Raw genomic sequence first — 19,523 nt, 5'->3', positions numbered from 1 at the left:
CTCCTTTTGATAGCTCATGCTCATCCTATCGGTGCCTCAGTTAAAACAAGGGTGCACATCCCCTTTAAATCTGGTTCAGTGCAGTTACTGTTTACTCTGCCAGGTATAAACCCGAACCTAGCAATGGACGGGAGCACCGAGGAGAAAGCCTAGTACTAAACCTAGGAGCGTTTCCTCCAGGCCACTTCTTACCTTCACTAAAAGGTCCTTTGCCTCCTTCTCGAGCCATCGTGGGTAAAAGGGACTGTCCATGCGGATGGAGTGGAACAGCTCCTCTTCATCCTGCCCGTGGAATGGGGACTGGCCGATGAGCATCTCGTAGAGAAGGACGCCGAAGGACCACCAGTCCACAGAGTGGTTGTACTTCTGACCCAGTAGGATCTGCAGGACCAAACGGCAGGGACCTAGTGACTAAAAATGAGCCTCTCTACAAAACAAACAGATTGTGCACACGGAGGGCAGACTTGCGTCTGCCAGGGGCAGGGGTGGGGGAGAGGGGGACAGGCGGGGAGTTTGGGGCTCGGAGATGGAGACGGTTACATTTAGAATGGATGGGTGACGGGGTCCTGCTGTATAGCACAGGGAACTGTGTCTGGTCCCTTGACTTAGAGTGGCTGGGTCACTTTGCTGTACGGCACGAATTGAAGGAACATTATAAATCAACTACACTTTAACCAAAACATGAAAAAAAATAAAAACGAGGTTGGTCTGAACGCCCTGCCTGGATGTCTCAAGGCCACCCAGGCAATAGCTCATGACGAAGACAGCACATGGTTTTACAAAGATTACACTGAAACTTTCGAGAAGCTAGTGACTAGGTAGAAATGAGTGGGCAGTGCCAAAACTGGGCAAACGTTCTTGAGTTTCAACCTCTCTCCTCTCTCTCTCTCTTTTTTTGCCTCTGGCCTTAAGCGAAACAACTGACTTGTCCCGCCAACCTTTATTTTCCCGCACGTGGGTGGCAGATCCAGACCTAAGAGAGCTAGGTTTTCCAGGCCCTTCAGTGCCTTGAGGTGAAGCGCTAAACCAGACCACATGTTGTGTGGCATCTGTGGTCCTGAGTCTCTGCCTAAAACATCAAGCTTCCAAAGAGGTCATCTGACAAAGCCCACCCTTAAAGCTAACAGGTCATGGTTCCGAAGAGTCAAGTTTCGTGACTCTGCTGAGAGAGACCAGGAAAACGAGCTGTTCAAATCCAGAAACCAAGACCTCTCATTGCAACATGCGGTGACACTGTGACACTTGTTAGCAGTGTTTGGAGGGGAAGGAGTCTGGTCGGTCCTTTAGGGAAGTGGATTTAAAGTCTGGAATCCCACCTAACTTTTAAAGAGATTCCTGTCCACATTCCTGGCATAAAAGTCTTCGTATTCTGGCCTTTCAGCAACTTCCTTATTTAACGTGGAAAGATACCGTATTGCCATCCTGCTCAGGGCCTGTCACCCCAACAAAGCAGGCCACGACCGTCTCTAAAACAGCACATACGGCCCATCCGTGGATGAATGGGTCAGCAAAATGCGGTCTCTCCACAGAGCTAAGTATTAACTCAGCCCTAAAGAGGAAGGAAATTCGGACGCACACTTCAACATGGATAAGCTCTGAGGACGTTGCGCAAAGTGAAATCGGCCAGACACACAAAGACAACTGCTGTAGGATTTCACTTATATGACATATCTAGAGAGTCCAGTTTATAGACAGAAAGCGGAATGATGGTTGTCAGGGTTTGTCGGGAAGCAACAGTTGTTTAATGGGGACGGATTTCGGTTGTACAAGATGGAAAGTTCTGGAGACTTGGCTGTGCAACAGTGTGGATATACTCAACGCTAGTGCACTGCCCTCTTAAAAATGGTTACGATTGGGAGTTCCCGTCGTGGTGCAGTGGTTAACGAATCCGACTAGGAACCATGAGGTTGTGGGTTCGGTCCCTGCCCTTGCTCAGTGGGTTAAGGATCCGGCGTTGCCGTGAGCTGTGGTGTAGGTTGCAGACGCGGCTTGGATCCCGCGTTGCTGTGGCTCTGGCGTAGGCCGGCAGCTACAGCTCTGACTGGACCCCTAGCCTGGGAACCTCCATATGCTGAGGGAGCGGCCCAAGAAACGCAAAAAGACAAAAAAAAAAAAAAAGGTTACGATGGTGTATTTTATGGTATATATATTATGTCACTGTGAAAGCCAGTACTGGGGAGTTCCTCTGTGGCTCATGGACTCGCATCCATGAGGATGTGAGTTCGATCCCTGGCCTCACTCATTGGGTTAAGAATCCAGCAGTACCACGAGCTGCGGTGTTGGTTGCAGATGCGATTCAGATCTGGCGTGGCTGTGGCTGTGGCCGGCAGCTGCCGCTCTGATTCGACCCCTAGCCTGGAACTTCCATATGCTACAGGAGTGGCCCCCAAACAAAACAAAACAGTACTTGGTAGGAGCATAAGAGCAATTTGTGAAATGGAGAAGAAAAGTCTTTGTTTTTCATGAATGCTGCTCCCAGGTAGGCTTGGGGCAAAGCTGCTTTATTATCCAAACCCAAGTGAGGATGGGAAAACAGGTTTGAAAGCACCAAATTTAAAAAGCAAGAAGGGACCCTCTTGGCATAGACACCCTTTCCATCCTTCGACTTAAGGCTTAATTCAGTGCATCTAGTGAATGTGTGCACATGCACACAGGCCGTCTTAGGATTGGCTTTTTCTCTTCTTCTTAAACGGGCCTTTGGAATGAATGGCAGGATTGTAGCACTGATGGCTTTAGCAAAGAAAAATGACACTGCAGTTCTAGCCATTTTCATATTTGCTAGGGGAGTGCTGGTGAGCTTTCCGATGTGGCAGAATAATGCTCACAGCAGCCATTTCTGACCCCCCCCCCCCCCCGGTATGTGTCTGGGCAATGAGAGAGGCTTGGAAGCGAGGCTCAGGGAACTGTCTACAGGTCTCTAACACAAGACTTGCTAAGCAAACACACCACCACCAACTGTGATGACCACGCAGATGGTTGCAGGTTCTACAACACTGTGTGGTTTCGGGCAGACTCCTTGAACCCTCTTAACCTCATTTGGGAAAAGTGGTGATGCTGTGGGGTCAGCTTATTACTGGGTGACTGTGACATTCCCGTGAAAAGTAGGAGAGACAAAATGCTCTGCCTCATGGAAATGACTCTGTGTTCTATGTTAAATGGGTGCCAGTTCATCAGGACAGATATTTGTGAAAGTAAGAGTTAAGTTGCAAGCAGAATTTTGCCATCTGCTGCTGATTTCCAGTATAAAGGTGCTACCTATTGGCCTTAACTCAATATTTGGATACTAAAGTTTAGAAAAAAAATGCACTTAGCCCTAAGGACTAGTGTAAAAACAGACCCAGAGAGAATGATAAAATAAAGATGCCCACATAGCACAGTCTTAGTTTAACTAAATTTGCCTTCACTGGGATCCAGCTCACACACAATTCCCAGGATGTGCCACAAGGGGGAGCCCAAGGCAACCAGGAGCTGCTCTGAGTTTGCATTTTGGTAATAACTTCATTTGGCTGGAAAATGAACAGAAATTTGGAGGATAGGAGACAGCTGTGATGGAAATTAAGTCTTCCAAGGCAGGTGATTTTAATAAATATTTTTGGGCTTAAGTTAGGAGGAAGAAGCAAAATGCTGATTCCCATTCAATTACACATTTTGTACAGACAGAATGTTTGCAAATGCCTGCTGGTGTGTCCTGGCTGTTTCCTGGATTTTGTGTGTGTTGTATGTAAGAACCCCTGAGGGAGGTCCTGCTACCCCTGTTTAACAAAGGATGGTGATTGGACCTTAGAGAGGGGACCTGTCTTTGAGGTCTCCTGGTTAGTGAGTTGAAAGCTATGTTCTGGACTCTGGGCTTCTGGCATTTCACTACATGATGTTCCTTTCCTGTTAAAATGTTGTCCCCAGGATTTAGACCTCCACTTAACTTGGCTACACTCAAACTAGTCTATATTTTTAAAGAAACTGGTGGAGAAGCACTGGCTGGAGCGGCCCTTTATCTCAACCCCTGATGCCACCTTATGGCCATGCTGTCTTTTGTCCTGTCCTCTCCCCATCTTTATTCAAGTAATTCCAATAATAATGATGTCACCATGTCATGTCAGCATCCTTCTTTCTCTCTTCGAGCAAGAGAGGGCTGCACCTCCACCCGTCCTGTGGAGCTAGTGAGTGGCGGGCTGTACAAGGCTTCATTGCATTATACACACAGTGGAGGAATGTCGTTAAAAAACCAAGAGTCCACACGTACCTTCAGGGTTCTGGTCTGTAAGTGACTCCTGCTTTCTCCAGGGAGCTGCTTCTACATGTTGCAGTTCCACCTGGACTTACTAAGTGGCTAGTACATATTAAAAGTGTGTCTCCCTGTTTCTCTATTCTTTGTCAAAATGGGCATGGACCTCCAATTATCCTTTAGATCCTCAATCCTTTAACCATGACTTAGGGAACTGCAGAGCTTTTGAGAAGGTCTCTGGAGACATGGACTGTGAGACTATCCCCAAGTTTCAGGGAGAACAGTTGGCTTTTTGTGCATCCTTCCTGATACTGTGTGCAATGCATTTTTAAATTTTACCTTTTTTTCTTTTTAAAAATTGATGTATAATTATTTACAGTGTTTTGTTTCTGTTTCAAGTCTACAGCAAAGTGGTTCAGTGATACATAGATTTTCAGGTTCTTTTCCTTTATGGCTTATTATAAGGTATTGAATGTGGTTCCGTGTGCTATACAGTAGCTCCTTCTTGTTTATCTACTTTGTATACAGTAGTGTGTAGCTGTTAATTCCAAGGTCCTAATTTATCTCCCCACCCCCACTATCCCCTTTGGTAACTGTAAGTTTGTTTTCTATACATGCATTTATTTTTGTGTTTTAGATTCTCTGCTCACATCTTTGGGGAAAGAGGTAATGGGTGAGTGAGATGAAGGAAAAACTTCACAAAGGAGATAGTGTGTGAATGGAGCTTTGAAAAATGGGCATCATTTTGATGGAAAAAGGAGAGGCTAGAGAGATTCATTGTATAAAAGAGGTGAAGAGGTGGGAAAACCCAGCACATATTCAAAGATGGACCACGGACACGGTGTGGTCATTCAGGGAACAGATGATGGGTGCTCTGAGCTGTGGGGGAGGAGACTAGACATTAAGGTGGATAAATCATAGTCCCTAACTGTGAAAGGTTTAGTTTATTGGCAAATTGAATTATGGTCGCACAGAGGAAACAACTGATTACTCCAAGAAGACAGACATCTTTAGAGGTGGGGAGAACTACAGACATGGCTAAGAAATATGAGAGATGCAGGAAGATGGGAGTCTTGGGACCTATTATTAAGGACCTCTGCCTGGGATTTTGGTTTGTACCCAGCTGATAATGGGGACTTGTTGAAGGTTTTAAAGTCATGGTGTAGCAGGTTTTCGCATTAGAAAGGTAAACCTGGTGGAACAGTGGCCTTCAGATCAGTGGATGCACCCCAGGGACCAACCAAATGGTGCAATGAGTAGTAGGAAGGCAACATGAAATCTTGTATTCACGGGAGTTTAAAAAAAATCTAAGAGTGACACTGGTGCCTTCATTCAGAAATGTGAACAGTGACTAGGCTTCCTGAGGGAGGCATGGGAAGCCTCATCTCAGAAGACATTGGTGGCGGGTCCCCTAGACCATTTGTTTTCAGCACATTGTAAGGTGTGTCACTATTAGGATTATTTATTATCCCAAGGTGCATCATTTATGTTGCATACAAAACTAAGGGGATCAGTGGGCTCTGTTTTAACCAAACTCGTTTTCACAAAATGTAAAGTCCTTAAAAAGTTATCTGCTGAGAGGCATGGCTCAAAGACCATGCTAAATAATGCAAAGTAGAAAATGGCAGTGCGGAGCTCTCTTACTCCTAGTACAAGCTCTTGGTCACATCATAATCAGGCTAAAAATAAGGACGATCTCATCAGTTATGAAGGGATGTTGGCTAAATCAGATTTATCAAACATTGTTTGGAATGCTGAGCTTGGGACGTTCCCATTGTGGCTCAGCAGAGACAAGCAGACTAGTATCCTGAGGATGCAGGTTCAAGCCCTGGCCTCACTCCGTAGGTTAAGGATCTGGTATTGCCCTTTAGGTCACAGATGTGGCTCAGAGCCTGTGTTGCTGTGGCGTAGGCCTCAGCTGCAGTTCCAATTAGACCCCTAGGAACTTCCATATGCTGCAGATGTGGCCCTGAAAAAAAAAAAATGCCGGGCTTATATTCACTTTTGTCAACCATGAATCTCTCCTCATGTACATATTGTAGTGTCTTATCTTACAGTGTAAATTTCTGAGCTAACTTTTTCAGCAGATGAGCCAAGAAAAACCAGATCTTTGCGTCCCAGAATCACAAAGTGTTGAACTAAGATTTTTAAGCTAATCTCATTATTTTAATGAAGCACAAAGGTTCGTACTACTAATAGAATAAAACTTACTTAAAGCTACTGCCTATTTCATTGTATGCAAGCTTTATAACACAGACAGTCGTAGTTGGTGATCAGTGTCTAAGATTCATATATAATAAATATACATATGCTGGTGCTCTTTTAACTGATGAGGAAGCATGATGGGAAAGCTTGAAAATATGTAAAGAGGGTGCTGGGCAGCTGGGTAGTGATGGAGAGGAAAGCCAGAGATAAAGGCAACACGAAGACCAGACATGTTGAGGGCTTGGGGTAGGGCAGCAGCAGTAAGAGGACATTGATTTATTTCTCCAAGGGATTTATTTTGAGGATCAAGAAAGAATCAAGGGAGATTTTTATTTCAGTCACAAGATTGGGGAGGAGAGAGTATGTACGTGAAGTCATGAGGTCTACGTTTAGAAGGTCTTGGTGTTAGAACCTGAGAGGGATAAGGAAGGAGGAGCAAGCTTGGAGAGTTCCTAGTTGCCTGGACAGGACACTGGATGGAGGGACGTGGACGTAATTCATCGAGAAAGAGATAAGGAGGGTGTGTGTGTTGGGGAGGGCGGCAATTTCAACAGAGCCAGTGGGTTTGAGATCTGTTATGTTTGAATGGCCCTTGACAACTGGGGATCTCAGGCAAGAAAATGGACGTAATGGGTTTGGAGCCAGAAGTGTGGGCTGGCTGAACTGATTAAGGAGCTGAAATCATTATAAGTACAGCTGCTCAGGGAGCATGCACACGAAGAAAAGAGGACAGAGCATGCCTGAAGATGAGAGGACGAGACAGAAGCTGCAAAGAGCACTAAGTCTCTGAAGCTACTTTCTGGAAGATGCTAAAGCAGACAGTCAGAAAGGAAGGATTGCTGGGGAAAGCAGAGGGCATAAGGCATTTATAAACAGGACAGTGAAAAGGCACAATTTCTTGCTGAGGCCAACCCTGCATTTAAATAAGGTGCAATCAAAATGAAGTACAGACCCACAGCCCAGAGCCTCCTATTTCTCAGCCTGAGGATGCTACAATTACTTGGGCAATGACTGGGATTTGCCACTCAATTTTGTTTTGCCCGGGAGACCCGAGGTCCATCACTCCCTAGTAAACAACCATCACCATTCACACATTTATCAGTAGTTCATTCTTTCTTTGAAAAGGTACCTATTAGTACCTTAAGGTGCCAAGCCTCGTGCTCCATCCTCAGACATAACAAATCACATTGATGGACACATGCAGTAAGGTGGGACAGAACTAGAAATGCCTTGCGTTGCAGACCACTGAACTGCTGAACTCTGTAGAAGGCAGACTTGGTGTCACCATAAGGCAAGGAATGCCTGTGAGGCAAAGCCAGATGAGCGTATCTGCTGATGCAGAGTTCTAAGGTACAGGGTCTCCTTCAAAGGGGAGATAAGGGAGCTATGCATTAACCATGCTATTCTATAAGCAGCTGCACCATGTCCTCGGGGTATTCACCAGTAACTTCCTTGCTAGTGGTTTCCTTTGTTATTCACTAGGCGATAGCTTTGTCATTGCCTATGTCTGGTTTTGCTCACTAACCTACACCTTCCTTAATAAAAGTCTTGTGGGCTAAAGCCTAGGCACCTTTGTTCTGCGGAAGAGTGCCTCCTGGTCCCCCACTTGCTAACTGTAAGAGAGTCTTGTGCGTTTTGTTACACCGCACTGTCCCTCTTCCAGGATCTCCCATTGCCCTGCCACGCTGGACGCGGCAACCTTGTGCCAATATCAGTTTCCTGGTTTTGATACTGGACCATAGTTCTGTAAGATGGGATCCCTGGGGGGGAAGGTTAGGGTAGGTGATGTTTCTATACTATTTTTGGCAGATTTTTGTAAATCTATACTTACTTCAAAACAAGCTGTTAACAAGTGAATAAGAAAGAGCCCCTGACTTTAGAGTGATCATCCAGTGATGCAGAGTCAAAGACCAAAAGCCCACTGTATGTTTATGCTGTGGGAAGGAGCATGTGTAAGGGGGCGTCCCCCTTCCCCCAGGGGTAGGCAGGGGGAAGCTGGGGTGGCGGGGGGGTGAGTCCAGAATCGGGGGTCCTCAGGTACAGCTGGATGGATGGATGCCTTCTGGGCAAATGCTGATTCTCCTGGGACTCAGAATATGAGAGCAAAGGCTTTGTTTGTTTTTTGGTTCTTTTTTTTTGGCTACACCCATGGCGTGTAGAAGTTCCTGGGCCAGGGATCCAACCAGAGCCACAGCAGTGACAATGCTCCTTGTTGAATCCCTAGCCACGAGGCTACCAGGAACTCCCAATGGCTTTTTTTTCTTTCTTTTTTTTTTTTTTTTAACTTTCACAGGCTTTCTCATCTGACACCATCACAGGTGACAGGATTGTCTTCATTTGACAGAAGACAGAATGTGGCAGTGAGACCCCAGCCACGTCTCCATGATCACACGCAGCTTGGAAACCACAGCGTAGGTTTTCTGGTCTCAGAGGAAACCACTGGACTCAGGTGGATGCCCCAAGCCTGTTGGGTATTCGCCTGGTTCTTCGCCAGCTGTCTCTTCCAGTTGGTCTGAACAGAGTGAATATATTTTAAGGCTGGGGTGGGGGAGCCGTGATGGGAAGAACATGCTGGGTCCTCCATACCTTGGTGAGATGATGACCTCAGCATCAGTAACCCCCTCCCCAGCACCTGTGTGCAACTGTGTTTGTCAGATACTCAGAAAAACATACACATCCCAAAGCAAATTCAGGGGAGGAAGCTGCTGTGGTGCTGGCCGGAGTGAGCCGAGTTGGGAAGGGGCTTACCTCCGGGGCTATGTAGTCCGGGGTCCCACAGAAAGTGTTCGTCCTGGCGTCTCCCAACATGTTCTCCTTACACATCCCGAAGTCTGCGATTTTGATGTGTCCGTCTTTGTCTAACAGGATGTTATCTAGCTTCAGGTCCCTGGAAAACAAAGCAAAACCTCACATTCATAATACAGTTTTGTTGGCGTTCCTGTTGTGGCTCAGCAGGTTAGGAACCTGACATAGTGTCCATGAGGATGCAGGTTCCATCCCTGGCCTCGCTCAGTGGGTTAAGATCTGGTGTTGCCATGAGCTGTGATGTAGGTCACAGACGTGGCTTGGATTCCGTGTTGCTGTGGCTGGGGTGTAGCCCGGCAGCTGCAGCTCCAATTGGACCCCTAGCCTGGGAACCTCCATATGCTGTGGGTGCAGCTGTAAAAAGAAAAAAATATACAGTTTTGTTAAAATGGAATTGCCACATGAGGAGGGGCTGCAGGTCCCATCACAGCCCAAAAGGCAGCTAGAAGGTGCTTTGCTGGTCGTCTCTTCTTTCAACCCCAACCCTCCACCTACAGTGTGGCCCACGGGCTCACTGCTGCTCCGCCTTGGCCATCTCTGCCCGGGGCTTCACCTGCAGCTCCTCCGGGCCCAGGTCGGCTTTCTCTGGTCTGGGCTCTGACCGAATTCCGTGTCTTCTATGCCCAGCTTGGGACCTGGCCCATCTCCAAAGCTCCAGCCACATTTCTTGTGTGACTGGCTGGGCAGGTGCTGTGATGGGGACGTGTCAAGGTGTTATCACTGCCAAGGAGCATCCCTCGATAGTAAGAAATGAAGCCTGGGTGGACAGGAGCAGCTGGTGATGGATGAGACGCTGTCGGGCTGGTGGTTGGTGAGGTGTTTTCTGTGGGGTGGTAGTTAATACCACACAGACACCTACCCTCTCACATTCAAGGCAGGGGTGTAGATAAAACTGCCTCTTCAAGGGAATGGCTGGTTGCTGCGGATTCCCCTGACTTATCAAGGAGGTAATACGGTCATGCAGCTACCTATAGATAATATAACTAATACAGCTCTCAGAGATAATACAGCTTCCTATAGATAACACAGCTCATACAGCCATCTATAGATAATACAGCTTATACAGCCACCTATAGATAATAGGGCTAATATAGCCATCTTATAGATATAACTAATTCAGCCATCTGTAAATAATATAAATAATACAGGCCTCTACAGATAATATAGCTAATACAGCCACCTATAGATAATAGGCCTAATATATTCATCTTATAACTAAAACAGCCATCTGTAGATAATATAACTAATACAGCCATGTATAGATAATACAGCTAAAATAGCCACCTATAGATAATAGGGCCAATATAGCCATCTTCTAGATATAACTAATACAGCCACCTATAAATAATATGGCTAATAGATAGTACAGCCACCTATAGATAGTATGACTAATAGCTAATAAAGCCATCTATAGATAATATAGTTAATACAGCTATCTACAGATAATACAGCTAATAGATAATACAGCCATCTATAGATAATATGACTAATAGCTCATACAGCTATCTATAGATAGTACAGCTACTCTGGCTATCTACAGATAATATGGCTAATACAGCTATCTATGGATGATATAGCTAATACAGCCATCTGTAGATAATACAGCTAACACAGCTCTCCATAGATCATATGGCTAACACAGCCATCTATAGACAATATGGCTAATTCAGCTCTAACTAACATGGGCAAGACACAGATCTGAGGCTCTTTATCCAGTACCTTTCCTGGGGGGGAACGTCGCAGGAAGAAAGGCCTAAAAATAGACTCGCTTTATGCCAATTTCTGAGGATTTATGTTTCTTCGAGGATAAACTGTCCTGCATCTAATTCTGAGATCACTTAGGGGAAGCTGTTCCTGACAGAGAGTAATTCCAGAGCCAGAATCCATCTGATACCAGAACCACCCCAGGCCAGCGAATTCCTCTGTCCTTAGAAAACCAGGACCTGGTCAAGCAGCCCAGCTCACTTTTACGGAAATATAACGGGTGATGAGATTCAAAAAAGATAAATGAGCCGAGCTATGCCTGCCTGAGATTTTACCGGGTGGCCCAAGGTCCTTGCTTTAACCTTACGGGAGCCCTTGGATATTTGATTGAGAAAGTGACACCAAGCTTCCTCTTGGCTCCCCTTGATTCGGCTGAGGCACATGGTTCATCATAGGGCATGGCTTCCACACCTGACATTCTGGCCCCTACCCTCCAAATAGCTCGGATTGGTCAATTTGCTTCTTGGAACATGGTGCTCAGAATGGACCCGGGGTCTTCCAGACACATAACCTCACAGGTACAGATTGCAGTGGCACCTTTAAGTTCCTGGCCTGATCCTCCTGCTTCTCAGCACTGCGGCCCAAGCTGTGCATTAGTCATTTCCGAAGCGCCATCACTGTCACGGTTCATGTGGAATTACTGTAAACTAAAACCTCTGGGCATCCTTTTTCTCCTCCCTACCCAAACTACTATGACACCCACTTCTGTCATCCTATACCTGAAATTGATTTTTTAAAGATAAGGCAGGTACCACACCTGTCATTGGTTTCTTGAAACTTTGATCGATTTTCATCGGTGGCATTTTAGGTATTCCAGTCGGTCACAGAACATCCAGCCTTTTCTGCTTTATCTGCCCATGAACGTGAGTTTCATGACAACAACTCCAAGTCTGGGAAATGAGGTTGGTGATGGCTGTGCCTGCCTTCCTTGATGAACCTAAAATGGCCTGGGACAGAGGAATAGCTACTCTTTTTGCCTTTCTTGGTACCTCCTTTAAGAAAAATTGCTCAGAATTTCCTGCTCAAAGAGTCTGCTCCCAAAGGGCTGGCAGGTGGCTCTGTCCCCACACCCCACCCTCCCTAGGTGACGGGGCCCGAGGTGGAGGCCTGACTCTTGGTCAGCTCTTCTCCTTGAGGGGGACTTGTTGGGGTTGCAATATGGCGGCACTGAGCTGTCCGGGTTGGGTGCCTGATGCTCAGGGCTGTGTGGGGGCCTCCTCACCAGCCCTCGGAGAAACAGAAATCCATTTGTAAAAACACAACTGAAGGGACTGGTCTAAGAGCAGAGACAGGCCACGCCAACCCAAGGGGAGACTGAGCTGAGCAGAGAGGAGCCACTTTGGTTCTGACGGGTCTGCATTTTCGGCTCCATGTTCTCGGGGAGGTTGAGCTGCTGCTGAGGCAAGCGTTTGAGCGCTCTATGTTGCTTGCGGTCCATTTCCAAATTCCGAAGTCCCATCACTAATCTTCCTATCTAGCCTTCTGGTTAAACTCTAAGCTTCCTGTGGGTGGAAATGCATACTGCTTGCTCCTTGCTGGGTTGTGATGCTCTGACAAGAGTGTAGCCTGGGTTGACCGTTCCGCAACTATTTGTTGAATGAATTCATCTCCATCCAGGGACCACTTCACCACCAGTGATTATGGGCTGCCAGTAAGTCCTGAGTAACTGTTCCCTTTGCGTTCTCACCTTCGGTGACAATAAATGAGCCAGAGAAAGTGAGCACGGGACGCAGGTGTGTTTTGGCGGAGTGATGCTGTTCGCGGGTGTCCCCAGAGCTGAGGTCTTGCTTCCGGGCCAGCGTGGTAACCTCCGTCACCTGCTTCTGTCCGAGCAGGTGCATGGACACCGCCAGGACACACCTTCCTTCAGACCTGACTCAAGTGCTGTCACACTTTCATTATTAGGACTAGAGACTTCCAGTATGTCTAAGTCTTCTCCTTAAGTCTTCTGCCTTCCTGTTTCTTCATTTTAATTACATCCACTCTCACTGTGACTTAGGGACTATATTCCAGTGTGTCCAATGAGGGGTCATACTTTCACGCAAAAATGGCAGGTTCATTTCCTAATCCACCCTCTCTGCAATCTTGGTATCATTTTGAGTTTCTGCTGTATGAAACACACTTGTGTCATATCCACTTATGTTCCTAGAAATGTGGCTGAAAGGTGGCTTTGGGGTCATTACCAGGGAGCCGTATATCCAGCCACGGTATTACATACAGCTCAGAAAGATAATGAACATATCTAACATCGGCAATTCTTTCACATGCATTTTGCATTTGATTCCAAGACAGGCCTGGAATAAAGAACAAAATGAGAGCACAGCCTTCTTGCTTCTGAGACTGGAACTTCTACCTTGGCTGTTGTTAAGCTGCCGTCCATGTTATTGCTCTGGCAGGAAGCCTGGCTGTGGAACTTTCTGCCACAAAAACCCACTGGTCATTTCATGTCACTGCAGGGTGATGGTTACACCAGCCCGACCAGGAAATTCATCTGTCTTGGTCCTTTTATTTTTTTTGTCTTTTCTAGGGTTGCTCCCGCGGCATATGGAGGTTCCCAGGCTAGGGGTCGAATCAGAGCTGTAGCTGCCAGCCTACACCAGAGCCACAGCAACGCGGGGTCTGAGCTGCGTCTGCGACCGACACCACAGCTCATGGCAATGCCGGATCCTTAACCCACAGAGCAAGGCCAGGGATCAAACCCGCAACCTCATGGTTCCTAGTCAGATTCGTTAACCACTGCACCACGACGGGAACTCCTAGCTCGGTACTTTTTTCCAAAGAGTAAAAGTTACCTGTAGACGATTCCTTTGGAATGAAGGAACTGCAGGCCGAGAATGATTTCAGCAGCATAGAACCTGAGGGAACGAAAATCAAGGCTCGACACAGATATTTAGCAGAATATACCCCCCCCCCCATTTTATATAGTGAGTTCTCTGCAGTGCTCTGCTCAATGTACAGATGTAATTTTTTTTATGGACACGCCCCTGGCACATGGAATTTCCTGGGCCAGGGACTGAATCCAAGCCACAGCTGCAACCTACACCACAGCTACAGCAGTGCTGGATCCTTAAACCCACTGTGCCGGGCTGGGGATTGAGCCCATGTCTCTGTAGCAATCTGAGCTGTGGCAGTCGGATTCTTAACCCACTGTGCCACAGCGGGAACTCCCGAAATTTTGTTTAATCATAATGAGAGGAAGATGTCATCCATTCTTCATGTCCAGCTTCAGCCCTGAGAAAATAAAATGGAGCTGGTATCTTTAGTCCTACCTGCATCTAGTGTTTACTCCTACACTGTAAACTATAATGCTTTGACTGTCACTTTTTCTTTGCTAAAACACACAAACACTGAATGTAATGATAGGGACATGGTTCTCCCTTTTATTTTAAAACCTACTTAGACTCCTTAGGCCCATAGGCAGGGTCACTGCACATTAACCTGACTTGTTCACATGTAAGAAATGCAGCCTGAGCACCGGAGGAACCCAGAGGCAGACTTCGGCAAGACTGTGGGTTCAGCTCCAGAACATCCCAATAAAGCGAGTCATGCAGATTTTTTTTGTGGTTTCCCCGTGCATATAAAATTATGTTGACACTACCCTGTAGTCTCTGAAGTGTGCAATAGTATTATGTCTTAAAAACAATGTGCCTGCCTTAATTGAAAGATACCGTCCCGGAGTTCCCATTGTGACTCACTGGAAACAAACCCAACTAGTATCCATGAGGATGCAGGTCTGATCCCTGGCCTGGCTTAGTGGGTTAAGGAATTGCCATGAGCTGAGGAGTAGGTTGCGGATGCAACTGAGATCCTGAGTTGCTGTGACTGTGGTGTAGGCGGGCAGCTGGAGCTCCAATTCTATCCCTAGCCTGGGAACCTCCATATCCCGCACCTGCAGCCCTAAAAAATACAAATACAAATTAAAAAAGACCTTACTGCTAAGGTCCTCTGACAGTGCCTGGTTGCCACAAACCTTCAACTTGGAAAAAACAAAGCATCTGCAAAGCCAACCACATGCACTCACACGAGATATGCCTGTATTAGAAGCTGGGAGGGACACCTCTGCTTCCCCATCTTCAGTGATGACAGACTCAGAGGAGGTGGGTTTCCGTCATCACTCGTGGGACCAAAGTTAGATATAAGGGAGAACTTCCCACCAGCGAGGGCTGCGGGATCTCGGAGCAGAAGGTAGGAGCCCCTTCCTGAGAGGCAAAGAGACACGCGTGTGGCTTCCATGCCTTACAGCGCCAGAGGGGACCGTGCCCTGAGGGCATTATCTCCAGCAGAAAAATGCCCAATGATTTCTGAGCGGCAGAAATCCCATACAGTTATCCCCGGGCCCTGGGCTGATGGCTCCAGGTGGTGTGCTCCTCCTTGGATCTGACACAGTGGCCACCGCAGCCAGGGTTTCTGCAGGAGCAGGTGGAAAAGTCTGTCTCTGGATGCAGCTCAACCTGAGCGCCTCCCAGGGCTCACTTGGGATACGTGAAAGATGATGGGGCTGAGAGCAGAGAAGGTGTGGGTGTAGCCACACCTTTAAGTGGGTCTGGGGGCACAGAATCGTGTGTCTCCTCATCACCTGGTTTGATGACTCAGGAATGAGGGCCTGCAGAGGAAGGAGGGCAGGGCTTGGGGGGACCTGACTGCAGGCGCGGCCGCAAACCCAGCCTGCTCGCCTCCTGCCTCCAGGGTGGCTTGACGCCAAAGACGGCCAAGATGTACTCTCAAGGGAGGGTAAGTGTCTCTCCCTGTTCCTAAGTCTCCGGACCCCTAAGCCAGATGCTTTTTTGCCGTCACACGGAGCTTCCCATTACGCCCCATCCCGAGACCCCCTTCACCATCTGGGTCCCAGTGGACTTCCATGCAAAGGACAGACACTGCTTCCAGTTCACATGATTTAGGGGCCTGAGGACTTCGGGCAGAGTTGGGGGGGGGGGCTTTTAGTAGGTGATCTCAAGGCGGAGAACTGAAAGAAAACTGACATGAAGCTTCACAGACAGGGAAAGTGGCTGCTCATTGGATGTGTTCCTGGGGCCACCTCGCCCTGGGGCTGAGGCTGGCGAGTGAGAAACAGCAAGCATGGTGTGGGCACTGCTGACCCCATACCGAGGCCCGTGGGGTCCCCCACTCGACAAAGGCTCTTACGTGGCTCTGCAGAGGTCGAACTTGTGGCAGCTCTGGATGTGGTACATTAGGTCTCCGCCGTTGAGATATTCCATCACAAAAAAGAGGTTTTCCTGGGGAAAAACACAACAATCCCAACTTTGAGCTTCTTCAAAAAAAGCAAGCAAGGATTACTTTTTCAATGGATATCCTTGTTTCAGAGGAACCAATTTGGCTTTGAACTCCCTTCTAAAAAGGCCGTCAAGATAATTTGGCCCATCTGCAACATTTCTGAACCCCAAGATGCTGGGGGAGTCTTGGGGGGGCGGCTGTGTGACATTTTCGAAGATGCCAGTGTGCTGTGACTCAGCAGGTGGGGGTCCAGCCCCAGGAAGGGGCCCACAGGACTTGCTCCCTGGCAGTGGGATGGTGTTGGGCACTTAATGGGTGCTGACTGTAGACTCAGTATGTAGGATGGCCCAGCGTACAGACTGGGGGGAGCTCCCGACGTGGCTCAGAGGGTTAAGAACCTGACTAGTATCCAGGAGGACACCAGCTTGATTCCTGGCCTCGCTCAGAGGGTTCAGGATCCGGCGTTGCCATAAGCTGTGGTGTAGGTCACAGATGCAGCTTGGATCTGGCGTTGCTGTGGTGTAGGCTGGCAGCTGTAGCTCCAATTTGACCCCTAGCCTGGGGACTTCCATATGCTGTGCGTATGGCCCTAAAAAGAAAAAGAGTACGGATTGGGGCCTCTGACTCCGGGGCCAGAGCTCGAAAGGCTTTGCTCATTCAACACTCAGAAGTGGTTCTGGACGTGTCCTCCGGGCAGAGTGAGAGCAGGAATGTTCACACCTGTCTCTTCCATCAAAGACGGGGACACGGTGCCGCCTTCCAGGAGCTCACGGCTGAGTCTGGTCTGACTTCTCTCCAGCCCCATGTCCCCTGTTGTGAGCCCCAGCTTGCGAGCCAGCGGGGTTCCCCTAACAGGACGCCCCACCTGCGTTAGAGCCGGGGCCCTTGAATAGCGGTCGTCAAAGGCAAGGGCTGAGTGGCCTTCAGGTCATGGTCAAAGCTTCAGAGGGGCTGATCCTAGTGACCCTGAGCTTGGCCGTGGTGTGAGATGGATCTCCTCCGTAAGGATATTTGTGTGCCTGGGATCTCCCTGGGTTTGAGCATCCTCGTGAATCACAGAGTGAGTCACCCACTCAGTGTGGAGACAGTCGGCGTGCTGGGGCATGAATTTGCACCTGGAAACCTCACCTGGGTGATTTTTTAACAGACTGAACCTTTATGTTTCAATGTGAGACTAGCCAAGGCCCCAGGGCAGGGAAGTGACGGTGGAAACTGTGCTGGTGTGACAGTGACACACATGCTTCCTGCCATGGGTGCTGAGGCTGCGTCTCCGCTGAACTGGGAAAACACACACGGTGGCAACTCTCTCAGTAATTCAGGAGAAAGGAAATGGCCTGCTTTTTCCCAGGCTGTGACTTCAGATCTAATTTCCTGGCGGTGCCATGTACCCGTCCCTGGAGCCCGGCCTTGCTCTGGGGGACCTGCCCAAATCCTCCACGGACCTAAATCTAACCTCATGCTGATATTTCAGACATAATTTGCGCCTGATCACTTGCTCATCTGCACACTCCTGCTTCCTCGTTAGTACGCCTTCTTGCTAACTCCATTCTCCTAAGTACCATGCGAACAGATTCCCTTTACCTGCTCACCCAGACGGAGGATGGCCTGTGTGCACAGGGGCGACATCTTTTAGGTACTGGGGACAACAAGACATATAAGAACTTAAAGACCGTTTCCAGTTGTGCTCAGATGGAAAGCTCCTCTAAAGCGTGAGGATGCTTTACAGACTCCCACCAAGGTGGAAATTTCGGAATTTACAAATTGTCCGTCTGAACTTGGAGAGAGTGGGGGAAGGTGACTTGAGGCAAAAGGTCCACCTTAACTCTTTCACATCCCGCGGGACGGGGTCCCATCCGTTCTCATGACTAAATCAGAATCCGCGCCCAGTGGGGAGGGTTGGGGGTTGAATTTGCGCAGTGGATGAGACGAGAAGAGATGACAGTGCATGGTCGGTGGGCATTCCAAGAGGCCCACCCTGCCTCAGTGATGATTACTAGCAGTGGAGATGTACAGCAGGTGAGACGGCATGCTTAATTCTGTGAGAGACTTGATGGCTCTGCAATCGGTCTTTCAGAAATCTGTCCTAGTTCTCATCTTTATATTACGACAGGGGCACTGAAAAAAGCCCTTGGATTGTCTTTGGTTCTTTACGGTGGCATCTGGCTTCCGTTTAAACCTTTGGTTTGGGTGAATACCAGCTAATGGGGACTTCTTAAAGGGGGTGTGGGCAGTCCCTGCCTGGACGTCCAGCTTGGGCGGGTGGCGTGGGGAGACCTCTCCCTTTAGAGCATGCTATTCTGAGGATCTCTGCCTTCTTCCAGGGGGTTCCAAGAGCTGTTGGAAGTCTTGAGAATCCATTCATCCCGGGGCCTGTTGGCTCCACGCTGGGCCCACTGAGAGGGCCCCATGATGAAGCCAGCATAAATGTGTGCACGCACAAACCACAAAGACCGGGGGGTTGGGGTTGAGGAGCCTATAGAGAAGGATAAACCTTTGAAAAGATGGATCCCAAATCCCAGTCCTAAAAAGTGAAAAAAAAAGACAGTAGACTCAAGTGTTCATAAATGGCTGAGGAAGGAGTACTCGGAGCTAAAGGAATCCACAGGGTCCAAAAGAGGGGGTCAAGAGGAAAATCTGCCCCCGGGGGAGCCCGGGATTGGTCAGGAAGAACCAAACACAGGAGAAGACTCACAGCAGCTGCGAGCACCAGGGGCGTGGCCTTGCCCAGGTCGAGTCTAGGGCTCCTCTCCTCCTGACCGTGGAGAAGCTGCTTAACCTCTCCCTAGTCTCACTCCCTTCCTTTGCAAAATGGAAGGAATAATATTCCTACTTCATAGGGTTGTCGTTGAGTCGTAGACAGGATGAAGCCTGCAGAGGGTGAGCCGGGGGCTGGCACCCAGCACGCACTTTGCAACTGGTAGCTGTTGTCATGATAGTAAACAACCTGAAAGCCAGTCAAAAAACCCGCAGATCAGAGGAACTAAAATGGAGTGAGATGCCATGTGCATACGTAGGAAGACGATATTATATTGCCAGGATGTCAGTTCTTCCACACTTGACCTAAAGATTCAGGAGAATCCCAGTCAAAATCCCGGTGAGTTACCTGGTGACCATCAACAAACGTTTACATGGAAGGGAAGCAAAAGATCCAGGGCAGGCCACACAATTTGGAAAAAGAACGAAGTAGGAAGACTTATTAGAGTGTATTATAATGTATAGTGTATTATAGCAACTTACAGTGACTTGTTATAAGCCAGTGTTCAAGACTTTATAGACACCAGTTATCAAGACAGTG

The 19,523-nt window shown here is 48.1% G+C and overlaps 1 protein-coding gene across 16 annotated transcripts in view; it reads right to left on the bottom strand.

The window, feature by feature from the left end:
- The window catches only part of PRKCQ (protein kinase C theta), a 153,941-nt gene that overhangs the window by 14,477 nt on the left and 119,941 nt on the right, over positions 1-19,523 (bottom strand). For 15 of the 16 annotated variants that reach the window (XM_021065023.1, XM_021065015.1, XM_021065010.1 and 12 more), the window contains 4 exons: positions 16,139-16,230; positions 13,789-13,851; positions 9,176-9,314; positions 193-381 (listed from right to left, as the gene is read on the bottom strand). In XM_021065023.1, coding sequence (XP_020920682.1) covers positions 193-381; positions 9,176-9,314; positions 13,789-13,851; positions 16,139-16,230 — 483 coding nt within the window. Of the gene's footprint in view, positions 1-192; positions 382-8,361; positions 8,940-9,175; positions 9,315-13,788; positions 13,852-16,138; positions 16,231-19,523 lie in introns of those variants that run through there. The other variant, XM_021065025.1, reaches the window with a different exon arrangement.

This window comes from Sus scrofa, chromosome 10, assembly GCF_000003025.6.
Source record: "Sus scrofa isolate TJ Tabasco breed Duroc chromosome 10, Sscrofa11.1, whole genome shotgun sequence".
Classification (NCBI taxonomy): Eukaryota; Metazoa; Chordata; class Mammalia; order Artiodactyla; family Suidae; genus Sus; species Sus scrofa.
The sequence above is the reverse complement of the archived record's forward strand: the minus strand, read 5'-3'. Positions and strand labels throughout refer to the sequence as shown.